This window comes from Camelina sativa, chromosome 9 (genome assembly GCF_000633955.1).
Source record: "Camelina sativa cultivar DH55 chromosome 9, Cs, whole genome shotgun sequence".
NCBI classification, from domain to species: Eukaryota; Viridiplantae; Streptophyta; class Magnoliopsida; order Brassicales; family Brassicaceae; genus Camelina; species Camelina sativa.
The window spans coordinates 32,365,253-32,379,718 of record NC_025693.1 but is presented as its reverse complement, the minus strand read 5'-3'; the positions used below and the strand labels follow the sequence as shown (position 1 = coordinate 32,379,718).

Sequence of the window (14,466 nt, the reverse complement as noted above, 5' to 3'; positions counted from 1 at the left end):
TTTAGTATAAAATTTTCCGAATTTTGTGTGTACTAATATGAGTGTGCGTATTAACTCCGTAACACCCGTCAAAAGGGTTTTTCGCTTATGATTGAAAACGGCACCACGTCTCCTCATTTTTTTTTCTGATTTCTTTCTCTTCTTGGTTAAGTCTTTTTGTTAGTGGGAAGTCAAATCGACACCTCTCTCGTTCGTATCACCGCCATGGAAATACATATAACAAAGAAGAAGAAGATCTCCGATGATCTGATCACATGCAGAGGAACCTCTGTTCAGATTCCGTTTGATCTCATCCCGGAGATACTCAGAGGGTTACCTGTTAAAACCCTAGCTAGGTTCATGTGCGTATCAAAAGAATACGCATCCCTCATTCGCAACCGAGACTTCATGAAATCGTACTTGATCAAGTCCTCGACTCGTCCGCAAAGCCTCATCTTCACCTTTGAAGGGGGTAATTCTGGGAATCACTTTTTCTTCTCATTGCCTCATCTCCGAGATCAAGGTGAAACTGAAACATATTCGTCTGTACCAACTTACCTTATGAAATGCCGTGCTTTACCGTACTTAACCATTGTTCCCTCTGTTCACGGTTTGGTTTGTCATGGACCTCCTTCTGGGTTAATGGTATCTAACCCTAGCACTAGACGGTCCATTACTCTGCCCAAGATCGATACTAAGAGTATATCTATGTACCACCACTTGGGTTATGATACTATCAGTGGTGATTACAAAGTGTTGTGTATGGTTAAAGGCATGCATGTTAATAGGGGACGCTATTTAGCTCAGGAGCTTCGAGTTTTGACTTTGGGAAAGGGGAATTCTTGGAGGATGATTGAAGATTTTCCTCTTCACTGTCTTTGTACTCATGAAACTTCTGATTTATGTGTCAACGGTGTTTTGTATTATGTGGCTTTGCTCGACACAGCTGTGAGTCATGCAGTCATGAGTTTTGATGTTAGATCTGAAAAGTTTCATCTTATAGAAGGACCTGACCCTTATGTGCGTCCCAAGCTGACCCGCTACGAGGGAAAGCCTGCAGTCTTGTTCTCTGGAATTGCTGATTGCAGAATTAATTTGTGGGTTCTAGAGGATGCTGTGAAACATAAATGGTCCAAGAAGTCTTATGTTATGTCTACGATAGATCTCAACACTTACTTTTTTCACCATCTCTTCTGTACTAATGATGCAGGGGAAATTGTTTTGGCACCCGACCGTGTGTGTTCCAAACCGTTTTATGTTCTCTTTTATCATCCAAAGAAAGATACTATGAGAAGAGTGTACATAGAAGGAATCAGTGAACTAAAGGTTCCACTTTGGGATAAAGATTCATGTCATAACATAATCTCTGTCTTCTCTGGTCAGGTTGATAATCTCATGTTTCTCTAAAAGCACTCTCACCTCCGTTGAAATGTTTGTTCTTCAGCTTTAGATATGTTTCATCTACTTACTTGGGAGGTTTTGATGATCTTTTATCATTTTTTTGTTTTTGTTTTCTTGGTGACATTTTGTTTATTTTCATTTTCTCGGCATTTATGTAGTATGTATCCTTTCTGTTTTGAACTTGGGTATAAGCTCTTCATCGTCTATAACATACCTTTTATATATATCTAACTATAAGTTGATATGGAAAGTTACTAATAGTAGTTTTTTTGAGTATTGTGCTTCATGATCTAAGGATCCTTATACATTTAACAGATCAGTAAATATAGCAAACCATCTCAATTTTGATTGAGCTAACTAAGTTTGAATTGGTAGCAAAGTTATCTTTTGAATCGGCAGTCCGACTTGCATAAATTATGTTTTTGGTGATTCAACTGCTTTTTTATTAACCGGTGAGAAAAAGTGGCATCCAAACTATTAGTATTTATTTACTTTCCAATTTTTTCCTGAATAACTAAGAAGTTAAGCTTGTACAACTTCCCTCAAGTTAGGGATTAGAACATTTTATATGGCATTAGAAAACAAGAAAAAAATGGTCTCCTGTGATCGAAGAACAATCAGGAGAAAATTTAGAACCAATTCTGCATGATCACATTATAGAGATATTTCGAGGATTACAAGAAGTTAAAACCCTAGCGATAGATGTTCCTCTACGTATCGAAGCAAACTGCATCCTTCATTCGCAACTGAGACTTCGTGAAATTGTACTTGACCAAACCCTCGACTAGTCCGCAAAGTTGCATCATCAAATATGAGAGAAATCTTTGGAAGCATTTCTTCTTCTCATCAAGGTGTATCATCATCATCCATAGCAACTAACCATATGAATTATCATTGTCAGCCGTACACAACCGTTGCTCCATTGTTCATGGTTTGATTTGGTATGGACCTCCTTATAAAATCATGACATATAACCCTAGCACTAGACGATGATTTGTGTGTCTTTGCTTATAAGATCGTTTCTCTAAAGAGAGATACGTACATTACTTAGGTTATGATCCCATCGATGGTGATTACAAACTGTTGTTTATGAGCAAAGAAAAGGATTATTTATCTCAGGAGCTTGACATTGGTAAATGGGAATAGTTGGATAACCATTAAAAGACTGTCCTCCTCACTCTCCTGAATCTCTTGATATATGCATCAATGGTACGGTGTGTTATACTATGAAGCTCTTCACGACACAGATCAAGCAGTCGTGACTTTTGATGTTAGGTATGAAAAGTTTGATTTCATAAAACTACCACAAATTGCAAGGTACACAAAGCTGACAAGCCACGAGGGAAAGCTTGCTATCATGTAATCCTCCTCGGACTCTATGTATATACTAGACCATCTAGTTGTGGAACTTATTTGTGGGTTCTAGTGGACGCTGCGAAACATAAATGGTCAAAGGAGGTTTCTGTTTTACGGTGTGGGAATCATGTATTATATTTCAAGTCTATTTTCTTACAGATGCAGGTGAGTTTGTTTTGGCACCAGAAACAACACCATTTTTATGTTATCTATTATGATCCCAAGAAAAATACATGCTCAGTCACATGGATATTGTTTGGCTTGAAGCGGGTAAAATATACTAACTGGACGACACTGCCCTCAGCCACCCAGTCCTTGGCATAACTCCAACTCCGGATTGGTCTTGACATGGTGCAGTACATGCTCAGTCACACTGGATATTGTTCTTATATATCTACAATGGTGTAGTCAAACGCAAATACCCCATTAACTATTATTTTAATTCTTTTGATTTTATGACATATTTAGACTTCCTTTTCCATACAAGTTTATATTTCTTACCATGTAAATATTTATTTTTGTTGAATAATAAGTTCCACATTCCAAAAAAAGATTATGTAAAAATAATCTCATATTTTCATTTTATAGTGTCATGCAATTGATTATTTATTTCTATAAATTTGAATGGTCAATTTAAAAAAAGAAGACCAAAACGAGTGCGATTTCATTTTTCATATCTTCTATGTCCACCAGAAGATAAGCTTTTGCCACTGAGAGCAATCGACACCGTACGTTCTGCCATGGAAGCACATGAAGCTAAAAAGGAAAAGAACTCCGATGATCTGAGAACAACCGGAGGCAGCTCACATGCGATATCAGTTCCAGCTGATGTCATTCCAGAGATATTCAAAGGATTGCCTGTTAAAAGCCTAGCAAGGTTCGTCTGCGTATCGAAAGAATATGCATCCTTCATTCGCAACCGAGATTTCGTGAAAACATATTTGATGAAATCCTCGGATAGCCCGCAAAGTCTCATCTTCACATTTGAAGGAAAGTGTTCAGGGAAGCATTTTTTCTTCTCATCGCTTCAGCCCCAAGATCGAGGTGAATCAGTATCATCTTCCTTAGCTATTTACCATATGAAATGCCATTTTCGACCGTACAAAACTTTTGCACCTTCTGTTAACGGCTTGATTTGTTACGGACCTCCATGGAGACTCATGGTATACAATCCTAGCACTAGACGGTCCATTACTTTGCCTAATATTGACTCCATGAGGATAGATATATATCATTTCTTGGGTTATGATCCCATCAGTGGTGATTACAAAGTGTTGTGTATGACTAAAGGAGACCCTGTTGGTATGCGTTTTGGTTTAGCTCAAGAGCTTCGGATCCTGACATTGGGGAAGGATAAATCATGGAGGATGATTGAAGATTTTCCTCTTCACTTTCTTGATTTTCATGAGTCTCCTGATATATGTATCCATGGTGTTTTGTATTATCGGGCTTTGCTCAACGAAGATGGTAAGAGTGAAGCATTCATGAGTTTTGATGTTAGATCGGAAAAATTTGATCTTATCAAAGGACCAGAGCTACTTGAATACCATTTATCTTTTCCAAAGCTGACATGCTACGAGGGGAAGCTTGCATTGGTGTTCTCTAAACTTCATATCTTTATATATAGCATTCAGTTGTGGGTTCTAGAAGATGCTGCGACACATGAATGGTCGATGCAGTCTTATTCTTTTCCTATAATAAATGGCGAGACGTCTTGCAATAGTTTCAATCCCTTTTTTGTTGTTGGTAAAGGTGAGACTGTTTTGGTCCTTGAAAGTACTGTATGCACCAGTTTATGTTTTGCTATACAATAGATGGCAAGACTTATTTGTTATTAATTTTTTTTTTCCATGTCTATTGTTCCAATGACGCAGGAGAGTTGGTTTTGGCACCGGTATTTGTGGAGAGAGGACCATTTGATGTTCTCTATTATGATCCAAAGAAAAATAGAGTGAGAAGAGTCGTTATAGAAGGAATCACAGGAAGGGAGGAGCCACTTTGGAACAAAGATCCATATCATCGCATAATCTCGGTCATCCCTGGTCATGCTAATAATCTCATGTTTCTCTAAAGAGTGCTGGCTCTTATACATCTCCATTGATATGTTTGTTCTTCAGCTGCAGTTGTGTTAATTAATTGGAGGATTCATGATCTTTTGTCATTTTTTTTTTGGAGACAGTTTTTTTTGTGTTTGAAGACTATTTGTTTGTGTTCATACTCTCGGTTTTCTCATGGTTTTGCGTTGTTGCTGAAGAGAGATTATGAATTTATACTTTATTAATCTTATGAGAGAGTTCATATTTATACACAGCTTAGAAGATCTAAACTATAGATACGAGTATCTGGTTACAAAATATTGATAGATATACATTACAACTATATTTATATTAAATTTGGAACTGTCATAAAGAAACACGTACATATAACTCATACTGTGAATAGAAAAATTTTGGTATTTTTCTCGACTGTAAATCCCAAATTTATTATTTACCTTCTTACTATATTTCCGAATTTATTTATCCCGCGTATTGTACTGGTTTAATTAACGTATTTCTAATAATTAAAAGAAAGCAAAACGCGAGGCATTTATAGATTTCTTCTTCTCTTGGTTAATTAGAAGATAAGATTGGTGGAGCGAGAACACTCAACACCGTTCGTTGGTATCACCGCCATGGAGGGACAAGAACAAGAAGCGAACAAGAAGATCTCCGATGATCTGAGAAGCACAGACCCAATTCCAGATGATGCCATCGAGGAGATACTCAAAGCATCGACTGTTGAAACCCTAGCGAGGTTTCGCTGCGTATCGACGCAGTATGCATCCATGATTCGCAGCCGAGAGTTCATGAAATCGTACTTGGTCAAGTCGTCTACTCGTCCTCTCAGAAACCTCATCTTCACATTCATGGAGATGGAACGTTTGGGGAATCAATTCGTCTTCTCAGCCAGTCAACCTCAAAATCAAGGTGAATCATCTTCTTCAGCAACTTACCATATGAGTTGCCAATATCGACTGCACACAACTTCTTCTCCTTCAGTTCATGGTTTGATTTGCCATGGACCTCCTTCTAAGATGGAGATATATAACCCTAGCAATAAAAAATCCATTACTTTGCCTAAGATCGATTATGAGAGTTTCCCATATTACATTTACTTGGGTTATGATCCCATCGATGGTGATTACAAAGTGTTGTGTATGGTGAAAGCAGGAGACTTTCGTGTTTTGACTGTGGGAAAGGATAAATCTTGGAGGAAGATTGAAGATTTTCCTCCCCACACTCATAGTTCTCCATATTCTCCTGATCTATGTCTCAATGGTGTTTTGTATTATGGAGTTCATCATCTCAGCACCCATGAGAATCATCCCCACCCTGATGATATGATTCCTGCGATTATGAGTTTTGATGTTAGGTCCGAAAAATTTGATCTCATAAAGCTACCAGAGTTACCAGACAATGTCTTGCTTCCAATTCTGACAACCTACGAGGGAAGGTTTGCATTCTTTTGCAATGGAATATATGGTGATTCTAGCATCAGACTGTGGGTTCTAGAGGATGCTGTGAAACATGAATGGTCGAAGCACTTATACGCTCCACCTCCATTAGATGGCCATAATTATGATGATTTTATTGCCTGTTGTTTTACTGATGGAGGTAAGCTTTTTTTTTTTTTTTATGGCACTTGAAACATTGATGTTTTGGGTTACAAAAGATGTCATGCATGGCTGTTATTTGACCCCATTCTCCCAATGATGCAGGTGAATTTGTTTTGGCACCCATACTGTTTTGTAGTGAAGAACCATTTTATGTTGTCTATTTTGATATCAAGAACAATGCTGTGAGAAGAGTCGTCATAGAAGGAATATTCACAAAACTGGATGAGGAGACATTGTATATCACACAATCTGTCTTCCCTGGTCAGATTGATAATCCCATGTTTCTCTAAGTTTGCTCCCTCTTATCTCCATTGAAATGTTTGTTCTTAAGTTGGATTTCATGATCTTTTCTCTTTTTTTTTTTTTTTCTTCTTAACGAAACTTTGTTTATGTATTTATATATACTCTCGACATTGTCTCTGGTTTTGCTTAGTGTTGCATCTTTTGAATGTTCATGTGCCTCTATGTATTGAACTTGTGGATTTGCTGCCCTCATCTCATTTAATTTGTAGGCCGCCTCATGTAGTTTTCTTTTTCATCTAAATTGTCTTTCTTATATTTGATAGAGAAATTTGGAACGATACATTTAGAAAACTATGAGCTAAAAATAAGGGCCTTCGCTTTGTTCGTAGAGAGAGGAATATTAAAGAGAGGGTAGGTTCATACCGAGTCTGTTAGATTTTGTAAGAAAAATTTAAAGGGCAGATCAGACTTGGTAAAATATCATTTATGGATGCTATTGGATGTCGAGATGGGGGTGTTTGGTTCTATGGGTTCACTAAAATGAGTCGATTTTGTGAAGAGACAAAAACGTTATGGTACGGTTGTTTGAAGTAAAGACGGCGCTTTAAGATGAGGTGGAGGAGAAGATCTGAAAAAGAGACTGAAAAGAGGAGGGTTACGGTGGTGGTTCTAGTCTTCTAGAGAGAGGTTTAGTTCGTCCAATAATCGTTCATGCATATAAGCATTTAATAACAGTATAATTAATGAAACATTTTGGTATTTTATTTTTCTCAATTGTCAATCCATGTTTTATAAATATTTTTTACCGTCTTACTATATTTCCCAATTTTTTTTATCCCGCGTGTTGTACGAGTCAAATTCTGTACTGGTTTAATTAACGTATTTCAGATAATTAAATACCAAATTTTAAAAGAAAGCAAGACCATTAGATATTATACTTCATTTTCTTCTTCTCTTGGTTTAGAAGATAAGATTGGTGGAGCGAGACCACTCAACACCGTTCGTTGGTATCACCGCCATGGAAAGACAAGAACAAGAACAAGAAGCGAACAAGAAGATCTCCGATGATCTGAGAAGCACATACCTGATTCCACATGATGCCATCGAGGAGATACTCAAAGCATCAACTGTTGAAACCCTAGCGAGGTTTCGCTGCGTATCGACGCAGTACGCATCCATGATTCGCAGCCGAGAGTTCATAAAATTGTACTTGATCAAGTCTTCTACTCGTCCCAAAAGCCTCATAATCTCATTCAAGGAGTTTGAACCTTTGGGGTTGGGGAAGCAATTCTTCTTCTCAGCCAGTCAACCTCTAAATCAAGGTGAATCATCATCGTCATCCTCTTCAGCAACTTACCATTTGCGTTCCCGACATCTACCGCACACAACTTATGCTGCTTCTGTTCATGGTTTGATATGCCATGGAGGTCCTTCTATGATTGAGATATATAACCCTAGCACTAGAAAATCCATTACTTTGCCTAAGATCGATTATGAGAGTTTCCCGTGTTACAGTTACTTGGGTTATGATCCCATCTATGGTGATTACAAAGTGTTGTGTATGGTGAAAGCAGGAGACTTTCGTGTTTTGACTGTAGGAAAGGATAAATCTTGGAGGAAGATTGAAGATTTTCCTCCCCACTTTCTTCATTCTCCTTATTCTCCTGATATATGTCACAATGGTGTTTTGTATTATATAGTTCATCTCAACACTGATAAGAAGATTGATGCGATTATGAGTTTTGATGTTACGTTAGAAAAATTTGATCACATAAAACTACCAGAGTTACCAAACAGTTTCTCGCGTCAAAGGCTGACATCCTACGAGGGAAGGCTTGCATTCTTTAGCTCTGGAACGTATGGATATAGTGATCATAGCATCAGATTGTGGGTTCTAGAGGATGCTGTGAAACATGAATGGTCGAAACACTTGTACGTTCCACCTCCATTTGATGGCATCACTTTTGATGATTGTATTGCCTTTGGTTTTACTGATGGAGGTAAGCTTTGGTCCTTGAAACATTTTTGTTTNTTTTGGCCCTTGAAACATTTTTTTTGGCTACAATAGATGTCTTCGCTTAACTTTCCCCCCCATTCTCCCAATGATGCAGGTGAATTTGTTTTTGCACCCCTACTGGTTTATAGTGATCAAAAACCATTTTATGTTGTCTATTTTGATATCAAGAAAAATGCTGTGAGAAGAGTCGTCATAGAAGGAATATGCACAGAACTGGCTGAGGACACATTGTATATCACACAATCTATCTTCTCTGGTCAGATTGATAATCCCATGTTTCTCTAAGTTTGTTCGCTCTTATCTCCATCGAAATGTTTGTTCTTAAGTTGTAATTACTTGGGAGATTTCATGATCTTTTCTCTTTTTTTTTTTTTTGGCGAAACTTTGTTTATGTATTCATACTCTCGGCATTGTCTCTGGTTTTGCTTTGTGTTGCATCTTTTGAATGTTCATGTAGACTCTATGTATTGAACTTGTTTATTGCTGCCCTCATCACATATTCTCATTTAATATGGAGGCCTCATGTAGTTTTCTTTTTCATGATTCGCAATCTCCTAGTTTTCTTATTTAATTTGATAGAGAAATTTGGAAAGATATATTTAATTAGAAAACTATGAGCTAAAAATAAGAAGTTTCACTGGGAAGTGTCTTTAGTCAAGTGATTACAGCACCACCTCTGCAACCGATCCCACCGGAGTTCGACTCTACTAAGTCGCGTTACCCCGCGTAGTAGGGTTTGACTATGAATCGGGCTTTGTCGATTCAATGATGACAAAAAAAAAAATAAGGAGCTTCACTTTGTTCGTAGAGAGATGAATACTCCGGATTGGTTTTGAGGTTCGACACAATAGTACATGCTCAGTCACACTGGATATTGTTCGATCATCTACAGAGTTGTAGTCAAACGCAAGTACCCCATTAACTATTATTTTTATTCTTTTGATTTTATTACATTTTAAGACTTCCTTTTCCATACAAGTTTATATTTCTTACCATGTAAATATTTATTTTTGTTGAATAATAAGATTCACATTCCAAAAAAGGATTATGTAAAAGTAATCTCATTTGAATTTTATAGTGTCATGAAATTAATTAATTATTAATATAGATTTGAATGGTCAATTTTACAAAAGAAGACCAAAACGATCGAGGGAGATTTCGTTTTTCATATCTTCTGTGTCCACCAGAAGATAAGCCTTTGCCACTGAGAGCAATCGACACCGTACGTTCTCCCATGGGAGCACATGAAGCTGAAAAGAAAAAGAACTTGGATGATCTGAAAACAACCGGAGGCAGCTCACATACGATATCAATTCCAGCTGATGTCATTCAAGAGATATTCAAAGGATTGCCTGTTAAAAGCCTAGCAAGGTTCGTTTGCGTATCGAAAGAATATGCATCCTTCATTCGCAACCGAGATTTCGTGAAAACATATTTGATGAAATCCTCGGATAGTCCGCAAAGTCTCATCTTCACATTTGAAGGAAAGAGTTCCGGGAAGCATTTTTTCTTCTCATCGCTTCAGCCCCAAGATCGAGGTGAATTAGTATCATCTGCCCTAGCTGTTTACCATATGAAATGTCATTTTCACCCGTACAAAACTTTTGCACCTTCTGTTAACGGCTTGATTTGTTACGGACCTTCGTGTAAACTCATGGTGTACAATCCTAGCACTAGACGGTCCATTACTTTGCCTAAGATAGAGTCCATGAGGATAGATATATATCATTTCTTGGGTTATGATCCCATCGATGGTGATTACAAAGTGTTGTGTATGACTAAAGGAGACCCTGTTGGTAAGCGATATGGTTTAGCTCAAGAGCTTCGGCTTCTGACATTGGGGAAGGATAAATCATGGAGGATGATTGAAGATTTTCCTCTTCACTTTCTTGATTTTCATGAGTCTCCTGATATATGTATCCATGGTGTTTTGTATTATCGGGCTTTGCTCAACGAAGATGGTAAGAGTGAAGCATTCATGAGTTTTGATGTTAGATCGGAAAAATTTGATCTTATCAAAGGACCAGAGTTACCTCTAAAGCATTTATCTTTTCCAAAGCTGACATGCTACGAGGGGAAGCTTGCATTTGTGTTCTCTAAATGTCATAACCATATATATAGCATTGAGTTGTGGGTTCTAGAGGATGCTGCAACACATGAATGGTCGATGCAGTCTTTTTCTTCTCCTATAACAAATGGCCAGCCGTCTTGCTATTGTTTCATTCCCTTTTCTGTTGTTGGTGAAGGTGAGACTTTATGCACCATTTTATGTTTTGCTATACAATAGATATTTATTATTATTACTTTTTTCATGTCTATTGTGCCAATGATGCAGGAGAGTTTGTTTTGGCACCGGCATTTGTGGAGAGAGGACCATTTGATGTTCTCTATTATGATCCAAAGAAAAATAGAGTGAGAAGAGTCGTCATAGAAGGAATCACAGGAAGGGAGGATCCACTTTGGAATAAAGATCCAAATCATCGCATAATCTCGGTCATCCCTGGTCATGCTAATAATCTCATGTTTCTCTAAACAGTGCTGGCTCTTATATATCTCCATTGATATGTGTGTTCTTCAGCTGCAGTTGTGTTAATTACTTGGAGGATTCATGGTCTTTTGTCATTTTTTTTTAAGACAGTTTGTTTGTGTTTGAAGACTATTCGTTTGTGTTCATGCTCTCGGTTTTCTCGCGGTTTTGCTTAGTTGCTGTAGAGAGATTATGAATTGATACTTTATTAATCTTATGTGAGAGTTCATATTTATACACAGCTTAAAAGATCTAAACTATAGATACGAGTATATATATGGTTACAAGATATTGATAGATATACATTACAACTATATCGATCTATACTAATAGTTGCTTAGTCATTCTGTATTACACTTGTGTATCACTGTCTCATCTTCTTTGATTTTGTGATTTTTACTTTTCATAATTCGCAATCTCTTAAATCTCCCACTTGATAGAGAGATTAAGATTTGGAAAGATACGTTTTAGAAAATTGTGAGCTTTGATAAAAAGACAAAAGAAAATTTTGGAACTGTCAAAAGTCAAAACAAAAGAATTATAATAAAGAAACACGTTACACGTACATAACTAATAATACTGTAGAAAGACGAAGGGGTGGTATTGGTTTGAGATTTATGAAGATTTTTGAAGAGTTCAACAAAATTATTAAAAATGAATAAGTGAAAGATTGTTATAGATTGCTAAAGAGTTTTGTTGATTAGTTTTCTAAAATCTTGTGAAGTCTTCCAAACAATCCCTGTATTTTTATGATACTTTCCATGACTTTATTTTGTAAAGAAATTGTCTAAAATCATGAATCAATAACATAATAATTCAACTCATTAACAATCTTAGATTCTTTTGTTTTATTTGAATAATACAAAACTTTTAATGACTTTATAAAAGTCTGAATCCAATAACCCAGATTTGTTAAGATTTTAAATGATTTTTTACAAATCACAAACTAATAACACTAAATTTTAACAGAATTTAACAAAATCTTGATCTAATAACAACAGATTTTACATAACATTAAAAATCTTTAAAACTCTATTCAAATCTTAAACCAATAACCCCACGGAAATTTAGGTTTTTTTCTTTTTGGTATTTTGTCTCAACTATAAATCAATGTTTTATAAATATTTGTTTTTACTGTTTTTACTATATTTCCGAATCTATTTATCCCGCGTATTGTATTGGTTTAATTAACGTATTTCAGATAATTAAATACCAAATTTTAAAAGAAAAGCAAAACGCCAGCCATTAGATATTATACTTGATTTTCTTCTTCTCTTGGTCTTGGGTTAGAAGATAAGGTTTGTGGAGCGAGAACACTCGACACCGTTCGTTGGTATCACCGCCATGGAAAGACAAGAACAAGAACAAAAAGCGAACAAGAAGATCTGCTACGATCTGAGAAACACAGAGCCGATTCATCGAGGAGATACTCAAAGTATCGACTGTTGAAACCCTAGCGAGGTTTCGCTGTGTATCGACGCAGTATGCATCCATGATTCGCAGCCGAGAGTTCATAAAATCGTACTTGATCAAGTCTTCTACTCGTCCCAAAAGCCTCATAATCTCATTCAAGGAGTATAAACATTGGGCGTTGGCGAGGGAAAAGCAATACTTTTTCTCAGCCAGTCAACCTCAAAATCAAGGTGAATCATCGTCATCCTCTTCAGCAACTTACCATTTGAGTTACCAACATCTACCGCACACAACTTATGCTGCTTCTGTTCATGGTTTGATATGCCATGGAAGTCCTTCTTTGATTGAGATATATAACCCTAGCACTAGAAAGTCCACTACTTTGCCTAAGGTCGATTATGAGAGTCTCCCGTGTTACAGTTACTTGGGTTATGATCCCATCTATGGTGATTACAAAGTGTTGTGTAGGGTGAAAGTGTTGGAAGTTGATCCTTTGCTCAATAAGGAACAAGAGACAGTGAAGGAAGAAGAGGCTGAGGTGATTAGGAACAGAGAGATTCAGAAGATGTAGAAGCTGGTGAAGAAGAGAAGGCGATGGAGTCGTAGAAAAAGAAGAGAAGAAGAAGAAGAGTCGAGACAGAGAAATAAGTTAAACTCTGTGTTTTGTAATAAGTAGACAAGTAAGAAGGCCATTGGGCCATAAACTTAATTAAGGCCCCAATGTATTATGGGTCTCGTTTTTAGGTTGATGGAGGAGGATAAGTAGGTTAAGGTAAGTGTAGTATAAATATGTTTTGTGTGGCTGTAAGAACACTTTTAAGGAAGTAAGAAGTAAAACTGTTAAAAGGGGCAGCTTCCAGATCTATTTCCAACATGGTATCAGAGCTACACGGTCTTGGTGGCCTTGAAGCTTGAAGATCTGCACAAAGAAATCAAAGGCATAAGCTGGTTCATTAGAACACAGCAGAAAGAAAAGAAAAGGTAAAATCAAAAACCAGTAGTTAAGTAGAAATGCAGAACTCACTAGTGGTTCCAGTGTGTGATGGGAATAACTATAGCTTATGGGTCATTAAGATGAAGGCAATCCTTAAGTCTAAGGGGTTGTGGAAGATAGTAACTGAGGGAATTCCAGAATCATCTAAGTTAGCTACACCTGTACAAGATGAGAGAAAGAAATTAGGAGAGTGGGAGGAACTTGAAATGAAAGACCAAACAGCCTTGCAACTGCTGTTTAGTGCTGTTACTGAAGAAATTTTCAGCACTTACCTGTCGGTGACTGAAACGTCAAGAGAAGCATGGGAAGTGTTGAAGCTGAGGTTTCAAGGAGACTCAAAAGGTTCCATGATAATGCTGCAGAGACTAAGGGCCAACTTTTACAACCTGAAACAAGATGAGAGAGTGACAATTGTAGATTTCACTAAGAAAGTAGTGGAGCTGGGAAATGAAATGAGAACTCATGGAGAAGTGTTACCTGAGAGCATGATTGTCTCCAAGATATTGTGCTCCTTGCAAGAGAGGTTTGACTCATATGTGGGTGTTATAGAGCAGACAAAAGACCTTTCAACTATAACAGTGGCTGAGGTAGTCAATGCCTTACAAGGACAAGAGAAGAGATTAGATGACAGAAATGGTGGAAATGCAGAAGGTGCATTTGCAGCAAGGTTTCAGAAATTCAAAAATGTTCAAAATGTGCAGGACACGTTCAGGTCAGAATCATCTCAGTCAAAGTGGTGTAGCATATGCAGGAAAAACAATCACAGTGAGGAAGAATGCTACTACAACAAAAACAAGATAACAAACGCACAACAAAACATGCAATTCAGACCTAGAGGAAGTTGCTTTGTGTGTGGAAAGGTGGGACACTATGCTAGAGAC

The 14,466-nt window shown here is 37.2% G+C and overlaps 6 protein-coding genes and 1 long non-coding RNA gene across 7 annotated transcripts; 6 read left to right on the top strand and 1 right to left on the bottom strand.

The window, feature by feature from the left end:
• LOC104713642 (F-box protein At2g21930-like) lies at window positions 89-1,604 on the top strand. Its single transcript, XM_010430808.2, has one exon. It carries the CDS (start codon window positions 205-207, stop codon window positions 1,384-1,386), a length of 1,182 nt encoding a protein of 393 aa, XP_010429110.1. The 5' UTR covers window positions 89-204; the 3' UTR covers window positions 1,387-1,604.
• Window positions 3,444-4,965, top strand: LOC104715896 (F-box protein At2g21930-like). Its single transcript, XM_010433263.2, has 2 exons — window positions 3,444-4,488; window positions 4,611-4,965. Exons 1-2 carry the CDS (start codon window positions 3,477-3,479, stop codon window positions 4,805-4,807), a joined length of 1,209 nt encoding a protein of 402 aa, XP_010431565.1. The 5' UTR covers window positions 3,444-3,476; the 3' UTR covers window positions 4,808-4,965.
• Window positions 5,408-6,681, top strand: LOC104715895 (F-box protein At2g21930-like). Its single transcript, XM_010433262.1, has 2 exons — window positions 5,408-6,389; window positions 6,494-6,681. Exons 1-2 carry the CDS (start codon window positions 5,408-5,410, stop codon window positions 6,679-6,681), a joined length of 1,170 nt encoding a protein of 389 aa, XP_010431564.1.
• On the top strand, window positions 7,653-8,936 carry LOC104715894 (F-box protein At2g21930-like). The gene is made up of 2 exons (XM_010433261.1): window positions 7,653-8,634; window positions 8,746-8,936. Exons 1-2 carry the CDS (start codon window positions 7,653-7,655, stop codon window positions 8,934-8,936), a joined length of 1,173 nt encoding a protein of 390 aa, XP_010431563.1.
• LOC104715893 (F-box protein At2g21930-like) lies at window positions 9,886-11,183 on the top strand. Its single transcript, XM_019230094.1, has 2 exons — window positions 9,886-10,867; window positions 10,939-11,183. Exons 1-2 carry the CDS (start codon window positions 9,886-9,888, stop codon window positions 11,181-11,183), a joined length of 1,227 nt encoding a protein of 408 aa, XP_019085639.1.
• On the top strand, window positions 12,671-13,162 carry LOC104715892 (F-box protein At2g21930-like). Its single transcript, XM_010433259.1, has one exon. It carries the CDS (start codon window positions 12,671-12,673, stop codon window positions 13,160-13,162), a length of 492 nt encoding a protein of 163 aa, XP_010431561.1.
• Window positions 13,241-14,432, bottom strand: LOC104713641. The gene is made up of 4 exons (XR_755673.2): window positions 14,063-14,432; window positions 13,858-13,971; window positions 13,616-13,744; window positions 13,241-13,510 (listed from the first exon to the last, which is right to left on the bottom strand). It is a non-coding gene; the product is annotated as an uncharacterized LOC104713641 (long non-coding RNA).